The sequence below is a fragment of the Eleutherodactylus coqui genome, chromosome 8 (genome assembly GCF_035609145.1).
Source record: "Eleutherodactylus coqui strain aEleCoq1 chromosome 8, aEleCoq1.hap1, whole genome shotgun sequence".
Classification (NCBI taxonomy): domain Eukaryota; kingdom Metazoa; phylum Chordata; class Amphibia; order Anura; family Eleutherodactylidae; genus Eleutherodactylus; species Eleutherodactylus coqui.
In genome coordinates this window covers 87,671,923-87,689,420 of record NC_089844.1, presented here as the reverse complement: position 1 = coordinate 87,689,420, position 17,498 = coordinate 87,671,923, and the positions used below count along the sequence as shown (strand labels likewise).

At 43.2% G+C, this 17,498-nt stretch overlaps 1 protein-coding gene across 1 annotated transcript in view; it reads right to left on the bottom strand.

Moving 5' to 3' along the window:
• The window catches only part of LOC136577889 (myosin-11-like), a 32,037-nt gene extending 24,224 nt beyond the window's left edge, over window positions 1-7,813 (bottom strand). The window contains exon 1 of the mRNA XM_066577809.1: window positions 7,743-7,813. Within this exon, the coding sequence (XP_066433906.1) occupies window positions 7,743-7,813 (71 nt within the window). The remainder of the gene's footprint in view (window positions 1-7,742) is intronic.
• Window positions 7,814-17,498: the final 9,685 nt, after the last annotated feature.

Below are 17,498 nucleotides of genomic sequence, written 5' to 3'. Positions count from 1 at the left end.
AGTTTCAACCCCGGGGTGCAAAATAAAATCATGACCAGTGGTCCATGGACCGCTTTCAAAGTGAATCCACATTGGATGGGAAAATCCAGCAGAGTGACTTCCAACTAGACTAATCGCGGCCAGGATTTTGCTACCAACCTTGTGGGGTTTTCTCGTGCAGCGGTGTGGATAGTATACTGAGAATAGCGTGATCGAAGAAAAAGGGGATTCTGTTGACATTAACAACTTGGCAATGATAGTCAAGCAAATGGCAGCCGCACATCGCTGGTGCCCCAACTAACATGTCCGAATGCATAACTCGTTCCTTAGCGCGGATGGGTTACAACGACCGATAAGCATTTTAAGTGCCATTGCTGTCTAAAGGTACCTTAACTTAAATTGGATGACTGAGCAGCGGAAAACATCATCTGCTTAGATGAATCCAGATTTCTATTGCACCGTGCTGATGGGAGGTCAGAATTTGGTGCAAGCAGCATGAATCAATCAACCCCTTCCTGTCAACAGGTCAGACTAGCGGAGGTTGAGTAATAGTGTGGAGAAGGGTTTCTTGGTACATCCTGGTTCTGCTGATACCTATAGATGGACATTTAAATAGTATGGTCAAAGGAGGCTCAACACACAACTAGATGGATGTCCACAATGAAGTGGCCATTCAGTGTATATGTAGTTGTATGGGCTTAGGCTGTGGTGATTCCCTTTAATAGCTCTTAGATGAATGCATGGCTTAGCCAATAGTATATATGTTCTCAATAGGGAGAGGGGAATAAGCCAGACATCTGGTGACATATCTTCCTTAAGAGCAAAAAGATTGAGCATGTTGAAGTTCAATATCTGCCGCCAGCGTAGAGTCAGAACATGTCCATACACATTAGAAAAATGATCTGCTCATGCTAAAATCAGTGTATTCTGCAAAAATTCATCTAATATCTATGGTCACCTTAAAGAGGTTGTACCAAGATCACAATGTATCCCCTATCCACAGGATAAGGGATAACTTGATGATTAAAGAGGGTCTCAATGCTGAGACCCCCAATGATTCTTAGAATGGGTGATCACTTTTAATGGGACTGATGGAGATAGCTAAGCGGCAAGTGCTTGGGTATTTCTGTCAGCCCCATTGAAATGAATAGAGCGGCAGCCACACATGCTTGGCCAGCACCCCATTTATTCTGACGTTCCTGCAGGGGAGCAGCAACCTAGCAGTGACAAGCAGATGTGGGACAATGGACCCCATTCTCAAGATTGTGAGGATCTCAGCGGTGAGACCCCCATAATCAGCAAATTTCCCTCCTATACCCCTGAGATATAATGAAAGCTGCACTGTGATTGATTACTACAGGCAGCAAAAGACAGATTTTCTAAAGCTACAGTGCCGGGTTACTTTTATGTGGCCCAGCCTGTATCTGTAGGGTGAAAATACTAAATGAGAGTATTATATAAAATGCAGAAGTAACCTTAACCACAGATGGACAGCGTGGGTGCATTGCTTATAAACTGCCACGCTCTGCAAGATTGAAACAGGAAAACAGATGTGGCACAGAGTATACTCGACAAGGCCCCCTAGTGTCACATAGGCTTTATCAGTCTGAGAGCCTTATTATCCACACTACCACTATTAGGCCTCAGGCATACTAGCGTTTTGTTAGCCTATAAAATAAAATGGACTACACACGGACATCATACCGACACATATTACTCAATGAGGCAACACACACTACTAAGTTTTTCACGCAGACATGGACTGTGTGAAACAAAAAACTAATTGCAAGCCAAAGGGGAGAGAAAAGGGTGTCAAACGGACACACGGACGGAATACAGACTAAATATGGAGCCACACAGAACTGCACGTGCATGAAAAAACATCATTTTTTTGCAGACGTAATATGGATGTTTTGGGGATTGTTCTCAGCAAGAGAAAACAAGTAATCTCGTAGATATGATACCTTTTAATGGCTAACAAAAATGCATGATGTTATAGCGAGCTTTTGAACGTATTCAGGGTTCTTCCTCAGGCATAATGAAATAGATCCGAAGACGCATGTATATGTATATACACATACATATGAATAGGCACAGACATGATGTGATTAATTTGCACTTAAAAAAATACCAGAACAGGCTGTGCAGAGGAGTAAGTACTTAATTAGTCCACTGATAAGGCATGTGAAAGTTTAATGGTTTCTAAATTGGTGTTAAGGGGTCACCAGGCTGACATGTTATCTGTGCTCCAGATTTCTCATATTCTCCACTGACATAAAAAGCCCCATCTGAGGTTCAGTCCATTCTTGACAGTGTCAAAGATGGTTAAAAACGTGTTCTCCCAAATTCTTATGTGACGCTGAGATTTGAAATTGCCTTTTAGTATCGTAACTTTCATATCTTCTATGTTGTGTCCGTGACTAGAAAAATGCTCCACCACAGATAATTCTATCTTTCCTTGTTTAATCGTGTGGCGATGAGATCTCATCCTTGCTCTTAAGTTTTTGTCCTGTTTCTCCAACATAAAGGGCCCCAACAGGACATTTACTGCACAGGATCAGGTACACAACATTGGACGTGGAACATGTGTGCACCTAGTCTTAGTAGTACATCAGAAGAAATGACATTTGATAAAGTAACTGCAATGTGTGACTGTGTAAAGCTTCCCTCTTTAAGGGCAACCTTGTATAGGGTCAAGTACGCTACACTATTAACCCACAGGGCACAAAACTATATTGACCTGTTTGACTAATAGCAGCTGAAGAACTGATCTGCTTTAATGAAAGCTAGGTTAGGATGCCAAACCACCAAGATTTGGGTTACAGGACAACTACAATACCATCCCTATCGGCAACTGTTAGGGCAGCTATGAATGGAGTTTAAAGAGGTCATCTCATTAAGAATGTAAAAGTCAGCTGAATACTCTGTGGGCCCAGTTTCTTCCAGAAATGTAATATCACATGGCGCCCATTCAAAAGAAATAGAGGACAGTGTATTACATGGTTGCACCTAATCTGGCACTCTTTATTAGTGAATCTCCATTCTGGCATATGGAGGGGGATATGAAGCAGAGAACACGCCTCTGAGTTGCTCACATGCCTTAATAGGGCCTATAGAAAGGAGCCGTTTTCAAGGGGCATCCCTTTTAATTTTTTCTGAGCCATGTAAAATAAAGTTATTCCCATTCCTTGTTGTGGTGATATACAATGCATTTTATTCTTCTCCCCAAGAGGCATTGCAAGCTTAATACTAACCATCACTAACAGTGGTACAAACGTTCAATAGTTACACTCACACTTGGTGGGAAACTTGCAGTTCTATAGTTAAACAGTAGTAGAACCAGGAGACGTCTCTTGATGGGGCTAGAGGATTTAGTGGCACACCACAAATCCTCCAAGAGGTCAGGTTGTACCTAAGATGGCTGATAGCTCTTGCCTAAATCTTCTGTGCTGCTGTGAGTCAAACGGAGACCACTCCATACCAAAGTATGCCCTGCCTAGATGTAGATTGCGGGGTTGTATTAGCCTCTTGTATAAAGACGTCCTGGCACCTCTGAGGATCCTCCTGAACACTAAGTGTCTCACTTTTTCAAAAATTACCTCCTGATCACCTACAGCAACATACTTGCAGTGCGTATGCTGTAAACACTTGCATCTTAACTGAAAAGCGTTTCTTGAAAAATTTGATGTCACTATAGTTTGAGTACAAAGTCTTTTGGGATGGTTACAGTCTCTTAGAGAAGACTACTTTAACTTCAGCTTGTTGTGACCTTTGGGATGCCTCCAGTCTACCACTAAGGCTGGGGGTGATGCTACCCAACCTTTTTGTTCTTTTACTTTGATTTTCTTTCTGGTGTTATTACCACACCACTTCTATGGAGTAGTCTATGCATTGGCATTTAGATGTCTCTTTGTTCTGTTAACTACTATAGACAGGTTCCTTTATCAGATAGACTAACTTAGGACAAGCTGTTGTCTTACTAGGGATTGATCCTAGTGATACCTTATTAGGGAATCACTATCAGGGATACCTAGCCACATATAGTGTCAGGTAGCGGAGCTCTCCTTTATCCTAGAGGGGGCTATCTTTTTGACACGGATATGGCGTATGGTGCGATTTTTTACACTGATACGGCTACCCTATGCGTATTGCCCCACTTAAGTATAGTACTCTTTATACACCAAACTGGTTCAAGACAGGTTCCTAATGAGCCGATTTAACGGCTGAAACACGTCGAACCATGAACCATCGAATTTGCTAGTGACTCTGTATACTAGAGTCACTTTTGGCGTTAACCCGTTGTTTTACTGTGACTCAAATCACCCTTTTATTAAACTAGGTCTGTTGATTATAGACCAGTTTACATGATTCGGTCTCCCAGAAGCAGCCTAATTGCATCATAACTCTAGGCGGTCCTAGTCAAACAATAGGCTGGGTTGACTACGATTTTGGTGTGACTGTTATCTGCAGTAGAAATTTTTGTTTATGTGTTTGCTTGTCTTTTTGGCCTTACTTATTTTAATTGTATTCATTAAAAGTTATATTTTAAAATCTTACCTGTGAAGGCTTTATACATAGATTTTGATTCTCCTGCTGCGGTGAATTATTCAGCTTGTTGTGACGGCTCATAAACCAGCTTGAACAGCAACACTGTAAACACCACTGAGGCCCCCACCAATCCTGAGAATGAGGGTCCTGTGTTCCCCCTCTTATCATCACTGTGGACTCACTCCGCCCACCTGTAGTGGCAACAGAATGAATGTGGTCACACATGCACGCCCTCACTCTATTCATTTCATTAGGAGGAATGTAGCTGAGTACAGGCACTCAGCTATCTCTGGCAGTCCCAGTGAGGATGAATGAAGTCGTACCACACATACGCTATTGCCACTCCATTCAATCTCTTCCTCACTTCAGGGAGTGCAGTGAATTTGCAGTGAGAAGGAGAGGGGAGACAGGACCCCCATTCTCAGGATTGGTGGGAGTCACAGAAGTGAGACCTCCACTGATCAGACTTTTATCACCGATCCTATGGATCGGTGATAAGAGTCTATTCTAGTAGTAAAAGGTAAAGTCCCCTGGTGCAAGCACTTAGTCCTGACTGACTCTTTGGGTGACGTCACATCGTGACGTTTTCTTGGCAGACTGTTTTTGCGGGGTGGTTTGCCATGGCCTGCCCCAGTCATCTTTTACTCCCCAGCAACCTGTGTACTCATTTTACCAACTAGAAGTTTACTGAACATTTAGCAGCAGGTTACAGCCAATACTTTAGCACAGCCACAGCACATAATCACAACATTTGTAAAATCCAAAGTATCCCTAATGTGTGTATCTCTCATAAAACTAGAGACCTTTTCTGTATACCTGCCGTCAGTTTAAAACGGTGACTTACTTTAGTTGATCCCAGCTTTTCTCATGTACTTTCACTATCCTGTATCCCCTCACAATAATGTTTGTACCTTATCCAAGCCTTGGAGTTTAATATGGGCTCATTCCAGGTGTACTTTACCCCTGCTGTTCTCCATACACAAGCTGTGGCTCCTTTCCAGGCTGGTAACAATCCTGCAGCTTTGGGTGCTGAATGCTACATGAGCAGATAATTCACTACACTCTTTGCTCCTCTCCAACTCAACACTAAAGGGCCATTTACACGGGATGACTATCGCACAAAATGCATTCAAACAAACAGATTTGTGCGGTTATTGCTGTGTCTAAATGCACCGCCATCGCGCACTATTCATTTGAAGTTCGTTGGTCATTCACTATCAACCAGAATAAAAATCATCGCTAGATCGCTGGCTTCTTGCTGAGTGTAAACACTCCCCGCTCAGCACTTCACAAAGATCTGCCTGTCTAAATGCTCTACACGAGCGCCAACAACCTAGCGGTGATGACAGCGCTTGTGCAGTCGTTTAGCCAACTGTTTTCCCGTTTAAATGACACTGACCCAAACAGGAAGTGCAGGGTCTTATATTACCTCCCTATCCAGAAGCGTGTGGTATCTTCTGGCTCAACCCCTCCTCTGCCATTCAGGGCTAATATAACATAGAGGTGCTGACTAAAGGCCCATTTACACTGTCGCTCACTTTCAACAAGCAGAAAAATCCTCACTGCTTCGCTCACTTCTCACTGCGTCTAAACGCTCCCCGCTTCACATAGTGTTTCACAGAATGTGAAGTGGTGAGCGATACTCAGCAGAGATCTGTCAGTCTAAACATTCTGCACGATCACTAACAACTAGTGGGAATGTCACCGGCTCGTCCAGATCAATTAGCCAACAGTCATCCCGTGTGAATTAGGCATAACAGTAGGGGATTTTCCAGTTGCTAAGAACAGGCAAAGATATAGGAAATACAGACATATAATGAAATGCAGTACAATATATGTATATAGGGGCACAGTCCCCCTTAGGCCATGTTTACGTTGGGCAAATTTGCTGTGGATTTTCCATTTGGATCCTCCGCATGGAAAATCTGCAGCATTTACAATAGCAGCAAAGTGGATGGAATTTTGAAAATCTTGTCTACATACTATGGAAACGATCCGCACAAAACCCATGCGCAAATTGACATGCAGTGCGGAATTTATTCTGTAGCATGTCGATTTTACTGTTGTTTACGCTGCAGAATCCACCTCTTCTCAATGAGGGGGTCAATTCCACACCAAAATCCAGGTTAACCCCTTAGTGACGGCCCCATTACCTTTTTATGTACTAGCTAAGTGGGCTTTAATTCTCAGGGACGTAAAAACATACTGTCCCTGAGGATTAAAGCCCCGTGGGCTGATGACGTGACAGCTCCATGCTGACGGCTCCCAGAGGTAGCCGACAACCTGGAGCTGTCATGGGCGACTGCTGGAATTCTCCCCTCTCGGTTATGCGATCAGCGCTATCCAATGGATAGTGGCAATCGTAATAAAGTAAACAAAATTGAAAAAAGTTAGAGCTTCAGCTCCCCTCATGGATTGCATTCATGAGCGGCGCTGAAACTACTCACCCTTGTCCTCCATGATGTCCCACGATGATCTGGCCCAAAAAGGACCTTCAGCCATCTTCTGCGTATGCGGACCAAAGGAGAGATGGCGGCGCATGCACAGAAGACCGGATCATCGCGGGACATTTGGAATCTCCTGGCTCACTGTTATTGAAGGTCCAATGGATAGCGGCGTTCATGGAAAAGTTAAAAAAGTTAAATAAAGTTAAAGGGGTTGTCCCGCGCCGAAACGGTTTTTTTTTTTTTTTCAACCCCCCCCCCGTTCGCCGCGAGACAACCCCAATGCAGGGGTTAAAAAAGAACACCGGAGAGCGCTTACCTGAATCCCCGCGCTCCGGTAACTTCTTACTTACCTGATGAAGATGGCCGCGGGGATCTTCTCACTCGGTGGACCGCAGGGCTTCTGTGCGGTTCATTGCCGATTCCAGCCTCCTGATTGGCTGGAATCGGCACGTGACGGGGCGGAGCTACACGGAGCCGGCATCCAGCACGAGCAGCCCCATTGAAAAAAGAAGAAGACCGGGACTGCGCAAGCGCGGCTAATTTGGCCATTAGACGGCGAAAATTAGTCGGCTCCATGGAAACGAGGACGCTAGCAACGGAGCAGGTAAGTAAAAAACTTTTTATAACTTCTGTATGGCTCATAATTAATGCACAATGTACATTACAAAGTGCATTAATATGGCCATACAGAAGTGTATAGACCCACTTGCTGCCGCGGGACAACCCCTTTAAAGTTTCAGATCCATGAGCGGAGGTGAAAATACTCACCCCTGTCCTCCAAGATGTCCTGTGGTGATATGGTCCGAACATTCTGCAGCAAATCCGTCCCAAGTGAACATGCCCTTAGATGTTAATCTCACTCATTAGTGCCAGCACTGGGTCACTACATAGGCAGCATTTTATTCTAAAAAACATAACAAAGACATTTGAGGAAGGAAAGTGTTACAGATAGAAAAATTGAAATTCAGTTCAGATGCACAATATTTACACTTTAACACTACTTTCAAGCTTTGTTTTGATGTCGAACTGGTGACGGTGGGGAAGTCTCAGTGCCTGAGGGTTCCTGAGAGATTGTGTGGAGTTCACAGTAGCATCCGGTGATACATACAGTTCACCTGTATCAGTTGCGTGGGGATTTTGTTGATATTTGTAGCAATCAGGAATGAAGAACGTGTAACTAATGCGTCCTGATGTTTTCAAACTCAACGAGAAGCTGCCGTTTCCTCCTGGGGCTTATCAATGATCGATGACCTCAATGAACTTTATAACGCACTTCTAGTCAAAAGAACTTCACAGTACTCTAAACAACACTGCAGGAGTTATTGTGAACTCCTGGTCAGCACTGGATATTGTCGGCATTCTTTTACAGTAAAGGCAGAGAGTTCAAAAGAAAGAGGCCAAGCAGGGAATACTCCAAGCAGCACAGTAAGTGACATGCCTTTAGAAATATCACAGATCCTACTTCTTAAAGGGTTGTTTTTCCAGGCAAAAACTAACAATGACCTTTCCTAAGGATAGGTCATTAGTAGTTAATTGCCAGGGACCCACTGCTCAGGATCCTCGGCAATGAGCTGATCAACTGGCCCACTGTCAGTGCAGTGGGCGAGACGTGCGTCGTAGGGGACAAAAGCGCAATAGCCTAGTTGGCTTCACTCTCATCATTGGGAGTTGAAGCGACTATTAGAAAACCGTCATTTCCACCTCTGACACCAGGAACTGACACAGAAGTGTAATAGCCAGCTAGGGCACTTTCACTGCCATCCCCTATTAAGCATGTCCGGCCTGACAGGTCGAGCAGTTCATTGGCGGGGATCCCGAATGGCTGATCCCCAGTGATTAGTTTTACAACATTCTTAAGTCCCTTCGCAGGGGGCCAATTATTGCTTATTAAAATATTGTATATTTTACTAAAACAGAATATTCAAATATATAGGGTACGAGAAAGGGGTAACAAAGGGTGTTAATCAAGGGGTTGTCAAAAATCCATATCAAATTCCTAGACTATCTATAGTACAAAACCCTGAGTTGCTTACTTTGGGGGTGGTTAGGTGGATGATATCCTGGCACCTCTAGACAGTCAATCCATGGTTGCCAGATGTTTAAGAAATTGGTCAAAATGTCAGTTCTGATTTCATGAATCCTTTCATATATCATAATTGTGGATATTCTGTTGATGAACTCAGGAAAGGATTAGAGTAGAGGATTTCCATTTGGAAGCGATATGAATTCTTGTGGTAATTCATATGAATTGAATGAGTTTATGGGCTTGAAATTTAAATCATGGCAGACGATCTCCTACATGGAAGATCATGGGAGAATTTGGTACCGGACCCACAAACCAATGATTTAGTAAATTAAGAACTTGTGTCCACAATCTTTCAACCTTCAGGCTGCTCCACCGCTTGTCACCCCTGGCAACATTGCAGGGAGGAAGATTGTTCAATCTCTGAGGTACTAAATACGTTTTGGGTAGTATTTTGACTGAGGCATCCATAAGGGGACTTGGCAACTACCTATAGAGATTGTGGAGCAACAGTGCTGCCACCTTTCAGAAGTCATCTCCATCCATAGGTCCTCTTCCCACTTCCTCATAAACAGAAGCTGTTCCCCAGTTACGGGTTGATTCAGTATGTTATATATAAATGAGAGGGTTCCCCTCTGGGATGGTTTATTAATGCATACAGTTTTAAATGAGGTGGGCTTTGGGATTGCGGAAGGTAGAGGTATGGAATGAGCAAAGTGGAAAACCTGGTTGATCCATTGATATTCTAGTATAGGGGGCTTGAATGTGGCTATAAAGTGTTGTATGGTGTAAAGATTTGACTTATTGTAGAAGTTGTGTACATTGGTTTGTCTCATTGCATCTCCACTATTTGAAAAGGGATGCATCCAGACTTGGTGGGAACTGTGGGTTCAGGATTAGCATGGGGAAATTTTAGATGACAGGTTGTACTCAAATTGAGTACTTCTCCACAGTAAGAAGAATAGTATGAGAGAGGGCTCAACTAAAGCAGTCCTGGAGGAAGACGTTCCATGGACCAAGTTAAGAATGGTATAAGATGTGGATTTATGCATCTTTTCTCAATGATCACCCAGAGTGGGCTATTTAGGTTGTCAAAACATACTGTCCCTTTGAGCTATTCATGTTGATTTGTAGTATATAACTAGATTGGGCACCTATAGACCTCCCAGTCATCTGTGGTAATGCATTACAGTATGATTAATCCTTGGTCTTTTATTGGCCCAGATAAAGTTAAATATGGTAAGCTGGAAATTGTGGATAGTAGGTAGAAGGATTGGAATTGGCAAACATCTAAAAGATATCATATCCATGGTAGAGTTACCATTTTAATTGCATTGATTCTACCCACCTAGGACAAAGAGGGTTTATCCCATTTTACCAGTTTTGATGACATTTTCTTAAGTAGAGGGATAATTCCATTTATAAAGGGAATGTATTGAGATGGTTAGATTGATAGCTAGATATATTATAAAATGTAGTACATGCTGGAATTGGAAATTTAGAATATATTTTTTTTAATTGTTCTGGGATGCTGATAAAGGATATGTCTGATTTATTTATGGTCGCTCTAAGGACCGAGAGGGCTGCCCAAGTGTATAATATGGACATTAAATTTGGCAAAGACGTTAGGGGCTAGGATAAGGTCAGTAAGAGGTCATCCGCAAAGAGGCTTATTTTGTATTCGCTATCCCCCATCCTTATTACCTTTATATTTGGGTTACAATGAATGGCAACGCCTAGTGGCTCAAAAGTCAAAGAAAATACAGCCGGGGACAGGATGCATCCCTGTCTGGTTTCTCTACTGATACGAATAGGGATAACCATGTGGTAGGTAGTTTAAGAAGTGTCAAGGGTGTGGAGTAAAAAGCTGAGATAGCATAGAGGAAGGGCCCATGGATTCCAGTGCTTCGTATAACGCAGAATAAGTAGCTCCGCGGCAATGTATCAAAAGCCTTTTTTAAAGTCTACGCTAAAATGGTCATCTGCGCATTTATGTTGGAGACGTGGTCTATGATGTTTAAAAACTTATAGATGTTAACCAGGGCTTCTCTCATGGGTATAAATCCCACCTGATTTCTATGGACCATGGACGTGGGTAAGCGGTTCAGTTGCACTGCTAGAATAGATGTAAAAATCTTGCAGTATAAGTTAAGCAATGAGATAGCTGTATAATTTTTGGGGGACAGATTCAGAGGTGGGGTTGGACTAAGATCTCTTTAAATTTTTTATAATTTAGGACGATGAATTCATCAGGTTGTCTTTGTGGTAGCTAGAAAGAAAAGTGTCAGGAATCGAACGCAGGACCTTCTGTACTCTGGCCGGCGGCTCTCCCTGTTGAGCTAAGCAACCTGTGAACAGCTCTCCTGCATGACTCTCAACCTTGTTCCATGATCCCAGTTATCCACTTCCTGCCTCATGGTCCTGACCCTGCCTCAGCCTCTGATTAGGCTTGCTATATAAAACTGGCCCTGACCCTTCCTTACTTTCATGATTATTCTGCTCCACAGCATTTGGTCAAGTTCCATTTCTGCCTGCTCCTCTACTATTACTACAAGACCTCCTGATTCCGACTTCTGGCTTCCCTTCTGACTACGCTACCCTCCTCATCTATTTGTACTGCAAACCGAGACCTCCCATTGCTGACTCCTGGCTCTTCCCCAACTACTCTCCAAACCTGTGTCTGCTACACCTGAGGCTCCACTGTAGTGCCTGAAACCGCTACCAAATAATCACACCCAAATGGAGCCTGTAGTGACTACCCTGTGGAAACAAGTGACAGGGCTCCAAAAATTCTGTGCCTCCTACCAGGAGTTTTCTGCATTGCAGACCCTGGTGCTGGATCAACAGAAGGAGATAATGTTTCTTACAGAAACAACTATTAGATTTGCATCATTAAGGCTCGAATGTCCGCCTGCCACTGCCAGTGAAATTTGTGGAAGATCATTGACAATATAGAGGTTTCCTAATTCAATGCTGAATCTATTTTCAGATGCAGCTCACATTGTTTACCAATGACTGGAAAAAGATATTCTTTATCATCAACCTCCTTACTAATGAGGTGTTTGCCTGGGCTTCACCGTACATAGAAATCAACAGTAACCTTCTAGATTAACTCAATGCCTTCATGACCGCTATGGGTCAAATCTTTGATTATCCGAACCGCTGTGCCATTGCTAAAGGGACGTTACATAATCTACGACAAGGCCAATGTTTCATTGCAGAGTATACGGCGGAATTTTACCACGGGGAATTCAGCTGCACAACATAGCCAATTTCGTCAGGGATTATCTGAGTGGGTAAAGGATAAACTTGCAGAGTGGAGACCCCTGATATCCTAGAAGACTTCAGTCAGCTGTGCATCCGAATTGATTTCCAAGCGATCAAAAGACAGATTGCGGAGTTTGGGCACCAACACACCTTACTTCTTCATTCAATCCATGTTGAGTCCCCAGCCAATGACTGAAGCCACACCAGAACTTATGTAGGTCAATGTCATCTGCAAACCCCTTTTCACCCCTGAAAAAGAAAGGCACTGTGCAGAAAATCGGGACATTATGCCTTAAACTGTCCAAACAAGTTCCAAAAGACTCTCGCCGTAGCCAACATCAAGACTACAACCAATCCAGCCATCACAAAACAAGGGGATGCCACCAAACACACCTTTGCACCGGTAGTTCAAGACCCTTCCCTCGCTCCAACATTTTGCCCTCACAGTACAGATCTTAATGGGTAAGCAAAAGACGCAGGGCTCAGCAATGTTGGATTCAGGAGCAGGAGGGAACTTCATGGACTTAAAATTCGCTTTTGACAAAAACATTGCCACCAGACCTAAGCCCATACTGATTGATATGGAAACCATGGATTGCTCACCCTTGTCCTCAGGACCCATCACACAGGAGACAATCGAACTGAAGCTCTGCATGCAACCTGACCAAGAAGAAACGATCAGCTTCCAGCTAATTTCATCCAGTAGGTTTCCGCTGATTCTAAGGATCCCCTGGTTCTCTACCCATAATCCCTCCAACAACTGGGAATCAAGAACCATTGCCTTCCCTTTAGAATACTTTAAAGAGAATTGCCAGATAGCACCATCCACCCCTAAACCAGTGCAAGACCCTGAGGATGGTCCACAGGACCTTGAGAAGTTACCGGTTGAATACCAGATGTTCAGGGATGTCTGCAGCAAGAAGAAAGCTGACCAGCTGCCACCTCATTGGCCATATGACTGTCCTATTGAGCTGCTCCCTGGATCTTCTATTGCATTTGGTCATACCTGCAACCTCTTGGAACCAGAGTTAAAAACCCTTTGGGAATATTTGGATGAAAACCTAAAGAAGGGCTTCATCTGGCCCTCTTTCCTCTTCAACTATTCAACTGTGCATTGATTACCGGGAACTAAACAAGATCATTATTATTATAGTCTTTACTAAAGTGGACCTCAGAAGAGCATATAATGTGATACGGATCTGCCCTGAAGATGAATGGAAAACTGCTTTCAGAACAAGATATGGGCACTTTGAATCTCTAATAATGTAGTTTGGCCTTTGCAATGCTCCTGCCACCTTCCAGCGCATTATCAATTACGTATTTCGAGACCTGTTGGACCAATTCATAGTGGCATACCTTAATGACATCCTCATCTTCTCTGATAACTTGGAGGAACATCGCAGGAATGTTCAGGTGGTCTTGTAATGACTCCAAAAGAATAATCTCTACATCAGACTAGAGAAGTGTGAGTTTGAACAGACCCAAATGCAATTCCTGGGATACATTATCTCCCCAGATGGCCTAAGCATGGACCCCAACAAGATTAAAGCCATCCAGGATTGGCCCATTCCAAGAAATTTGAAGGAAGTACAGCGCCTGAACTCTTTCGCAAATTTCTATAGAAGATTAATTAAGGACTTTTCAAAGGTCATCTCTCCTATCACCTCCCTCACAAAGAAAGCACACACACATTTTCCTCATCCCAGGAGGCACAGATTGCTTTGGAGAAACTAAAGACTGTTTACTTCAGCACCAGTACTGATCCACCCAAGACCATAATTGCCTTTTGTTGTGGAGGTGGACACCTTTGACTCCACAGTGGGAGCTGTCCTGTCACAACAAGTCAGAGATAAGATGCAACTACGTCCTTGTGCATTTCTGTCCTACAGCTTATCACCCGCTGAGAAAAACTATGACGTCAGGAACAAGGAGCTTCTGGCCATCAAAGTGGCTTTCACCAAATGGAGGCACCTCTTGGAAGGAGCCCATCATCCAGTAACGGTTCTTACTCACCATAAGAATTTAGAATTTCTCCATACTGCCAAGAGGTTATCTGAGAGACAAGCACAATGGGCCCTGTTCTTCTCCAGATTTAATTTTGTTGTGTCCTACCACATTGGTTCGAAGCAGCAAGACAGATGCATTGTCCAGGATATTTTCAGAGCCTGAACAGAGGTCAAATACACACTACACAATTCTGTCCCAAAAAACATTTTGGGCATCCTGCACTCTGAAGACTTTCTAACAAAGTTTAAGGGAGCATACGAAAAAGACCCATTCTTCAGTTGTCCTTCTAAGGATGTGAAGCTTTTTTTTTTACAGATGGGCTTTGGAGGCGAGAACACTAACTATATATTCCTGAGTGTTAAGTTTGTGCATTTTAGTGGCTTATGTATCACTGTTTATCCATCTCAAAGCTGGTGGTTGCATGCTGGTTTGAAGTGTCTCTCTCCTCCCCTGAAGATGGTCTGGGCACCTGCTGTCCCTCCCCTCCTTGTGGTTTTTAGGGGGGCATGCATTGTGTTGTGTGTGGTACGGTGACCACAAAGATGCAGGCTACCTGCAGGTTTCTCCCTATCCCTGGACAGGTGTGGCCCCCAGACGTCTGATGTCCTATGTATGTGTCAGATGGGTGATGCCTGACACTGCTCCCTATGCCAGCATGTTGGCTGACTCTCCCTATTCCCCTGGAGTGAGGACACTTGGACTGCTTTGGTTTACCATTGGCATGCATGTGAGCTCTGGGTGGGGTCCGTGTTGTATGCACTACCTGTTGTATGTTGGTGTGAACAGTGACTTGTGTTGTATGTTTGTGCAAGTGGCCAGACATGAGGTGTGTACAGTCCTGTTCTATGGGGTATGTGTTACACTGCATGTTGGTGTGAACTGCTTTTAGGTAGGGGTGCCCTTCTTTCCCTGAACAGTTAGGGACAGTTGTCTATTCTTTCTCCTGGAGAGATGCAATTGGTCCATGTAAGTACTCTATGTGTGTGTTTGTGGTTTTAAATGGACACGTTTGCTCCATTCTAGGAAGTGACGCTGTTGTGCGCCAAGCGGACGTAACACTGAGGCTGGTCGACTCATAGTCCTTATGCTAGTCCATGATTTTAAGCTTTTCAGTTTCCTTGGGGTCACAAAGACTTTAAGACTTTTGCTTTGTTCCTTCTGGTGGCCTGACTGCAGGATGGATGTGAAGAGGTATGTATCCTCTTGTGAAGTATGTGCTTGGAAGAAGAAATACTATCTGTTGGTCATATAATCTTCCTGAAACCAGACAGAAACGCCCCTCACCATCCACATCTACCTGATTTATGTGTAGAGGTAGGGAGTTGTGGAATAGTGTCAGCACCCCCCTATGTTTTGTAAGAGAAGATGTGGTATAGGAACTTGAATATTGTGGGTGAAAGCAGCTAGTTTTCTTGGATGCAAATAACATCTGGGTGATGTGTCATATAAAGCCTGTTTTCTTTTCTGAGGAGAATTAAATCCCCTTACTTTATGTGAAATAATGTCGACCATGAGGAGGGAGTAAAGACAGCAGTTGGACACCCCATAAACCAGAGCTCCATGACGAGTCAATTAGATATTGTAGTGAGATGGACTTATTTGACGACCCAACTAGACTGAACAGTAACTTGCAGTTCAGACCTAATGAAAACAAAAAATGTGAAACAGGGAAGTGGGTCCTAAGACCCAACCAGAGATGTCTGAAATCGTTCCCCAATGGCAGGTGTTCAACAGTCATCTTCATGTGTAACAAGCAGGGCTGGACCTGCACGAGCCTTTAAGATATTTAAATATTTATAAGGCTTTACTTTATGTAGTTGGGAAAGGAGTTAGTGACCCCATCCTCCAATACACATCGGATTTAATCCAGGTTTTATTCTGCAGACCACTAACGTCAAAGCAATATCACATACATTACGGCATGTATACAATTACTCATACTTCGTTTTTAACTTATAACAAATTTCTGTCAATACAGTATTATTTTGTAATATACAATAAACAATTGAAAATAAGATAATAATAATAAAGAAAATGTAAAAATTAATTTTGTTTCTATTATGTTTGGTTTATTATGTGTTTATTTTCCTTTCTTTCTTTCTTGCTATGTTTATATTGCCTGAATTGTGGAGTGCGAGTTTATCCATAGGCCCAAAACTTTAGTGAATTTATCAGGACATCCACGATGCTGATATACTACTTTTTCTTAGGGAAATATTGTGTTGACTAAGCTTATACAATATAAAATGAAAAGTGATCTCGTTGCCATCCACCTCATGGCTATAGTTTTTCTGGCCAGGAATAGTACCTCTCTAATAAATATTTTGTCATGATGAGTCCACACCTCCTCGTCCAACAGCCCAAATAACGCTACTTTAGGTTCTAAAGCTAGAGGGATTGGTAAAAGTGTGGAGAGGAAGGTAAACACCTCATTCCAAAATTCTTCAACATGGGGGCAGCCCCAGATCAGATGCCAAAAATTGGCATCCAGCTGGTAACATCTGTGATATGTGGAGGTGTCAGTTTTACCCATCTTTTGCAGTTGAACTGGTGTGAGATATGCCTGGTGTATGATATATAAAAGTTTTTATTAATGACTAGTGACACTCATAGGTGTGATTTCATTATCTCCTGCCAGTCTTCTGATGTTAATGTGGGTATGCTTGTTTTCCACTTATCATAAATAGAGAGTGGGTCACGGCTTATGTAGGCCAACAACAAGTGTGTGTAAAGTGCTGATATTAGTTCGCTAGGTCCCTGAAGTCAACGTTAACTTGGCTAACAAAATGTATATTAACTATGCTCAAACGGGCATAAGGCCCTAAAAATTATGGACATACCTCGAACCGACTTATGTCATACATATCCATGTACCAGTGACCTGTAAAGGCCCCCTTCGTATACATTCAACCAGAGCCCGAGCGGGAGTGAAAGCAGGTCCAGTTGAACATCTGGTTGGGCTTGTCAAGGTCCGTGTTCATCAAGGGCACAGTGGTAAACCTCTTGGGGCTGATGATATCGTCACTGGGATTCATACAGTCTCTGAAGCTTGGTAGGCCTCATCCAGGGTTCTTACTGAGTAAGATCTACCTTGAAGTTTAAAGATGAGGGCTAAGGGGAAGCTCCATTTATATTTAACATTAGCCGTTTGAAGTGCTTGGGTGACAGGTCAGAGCAATCTGCGTTTTGCCAGTGTAGTGGGGGCTATGTCCTCAAATAGCTGGACT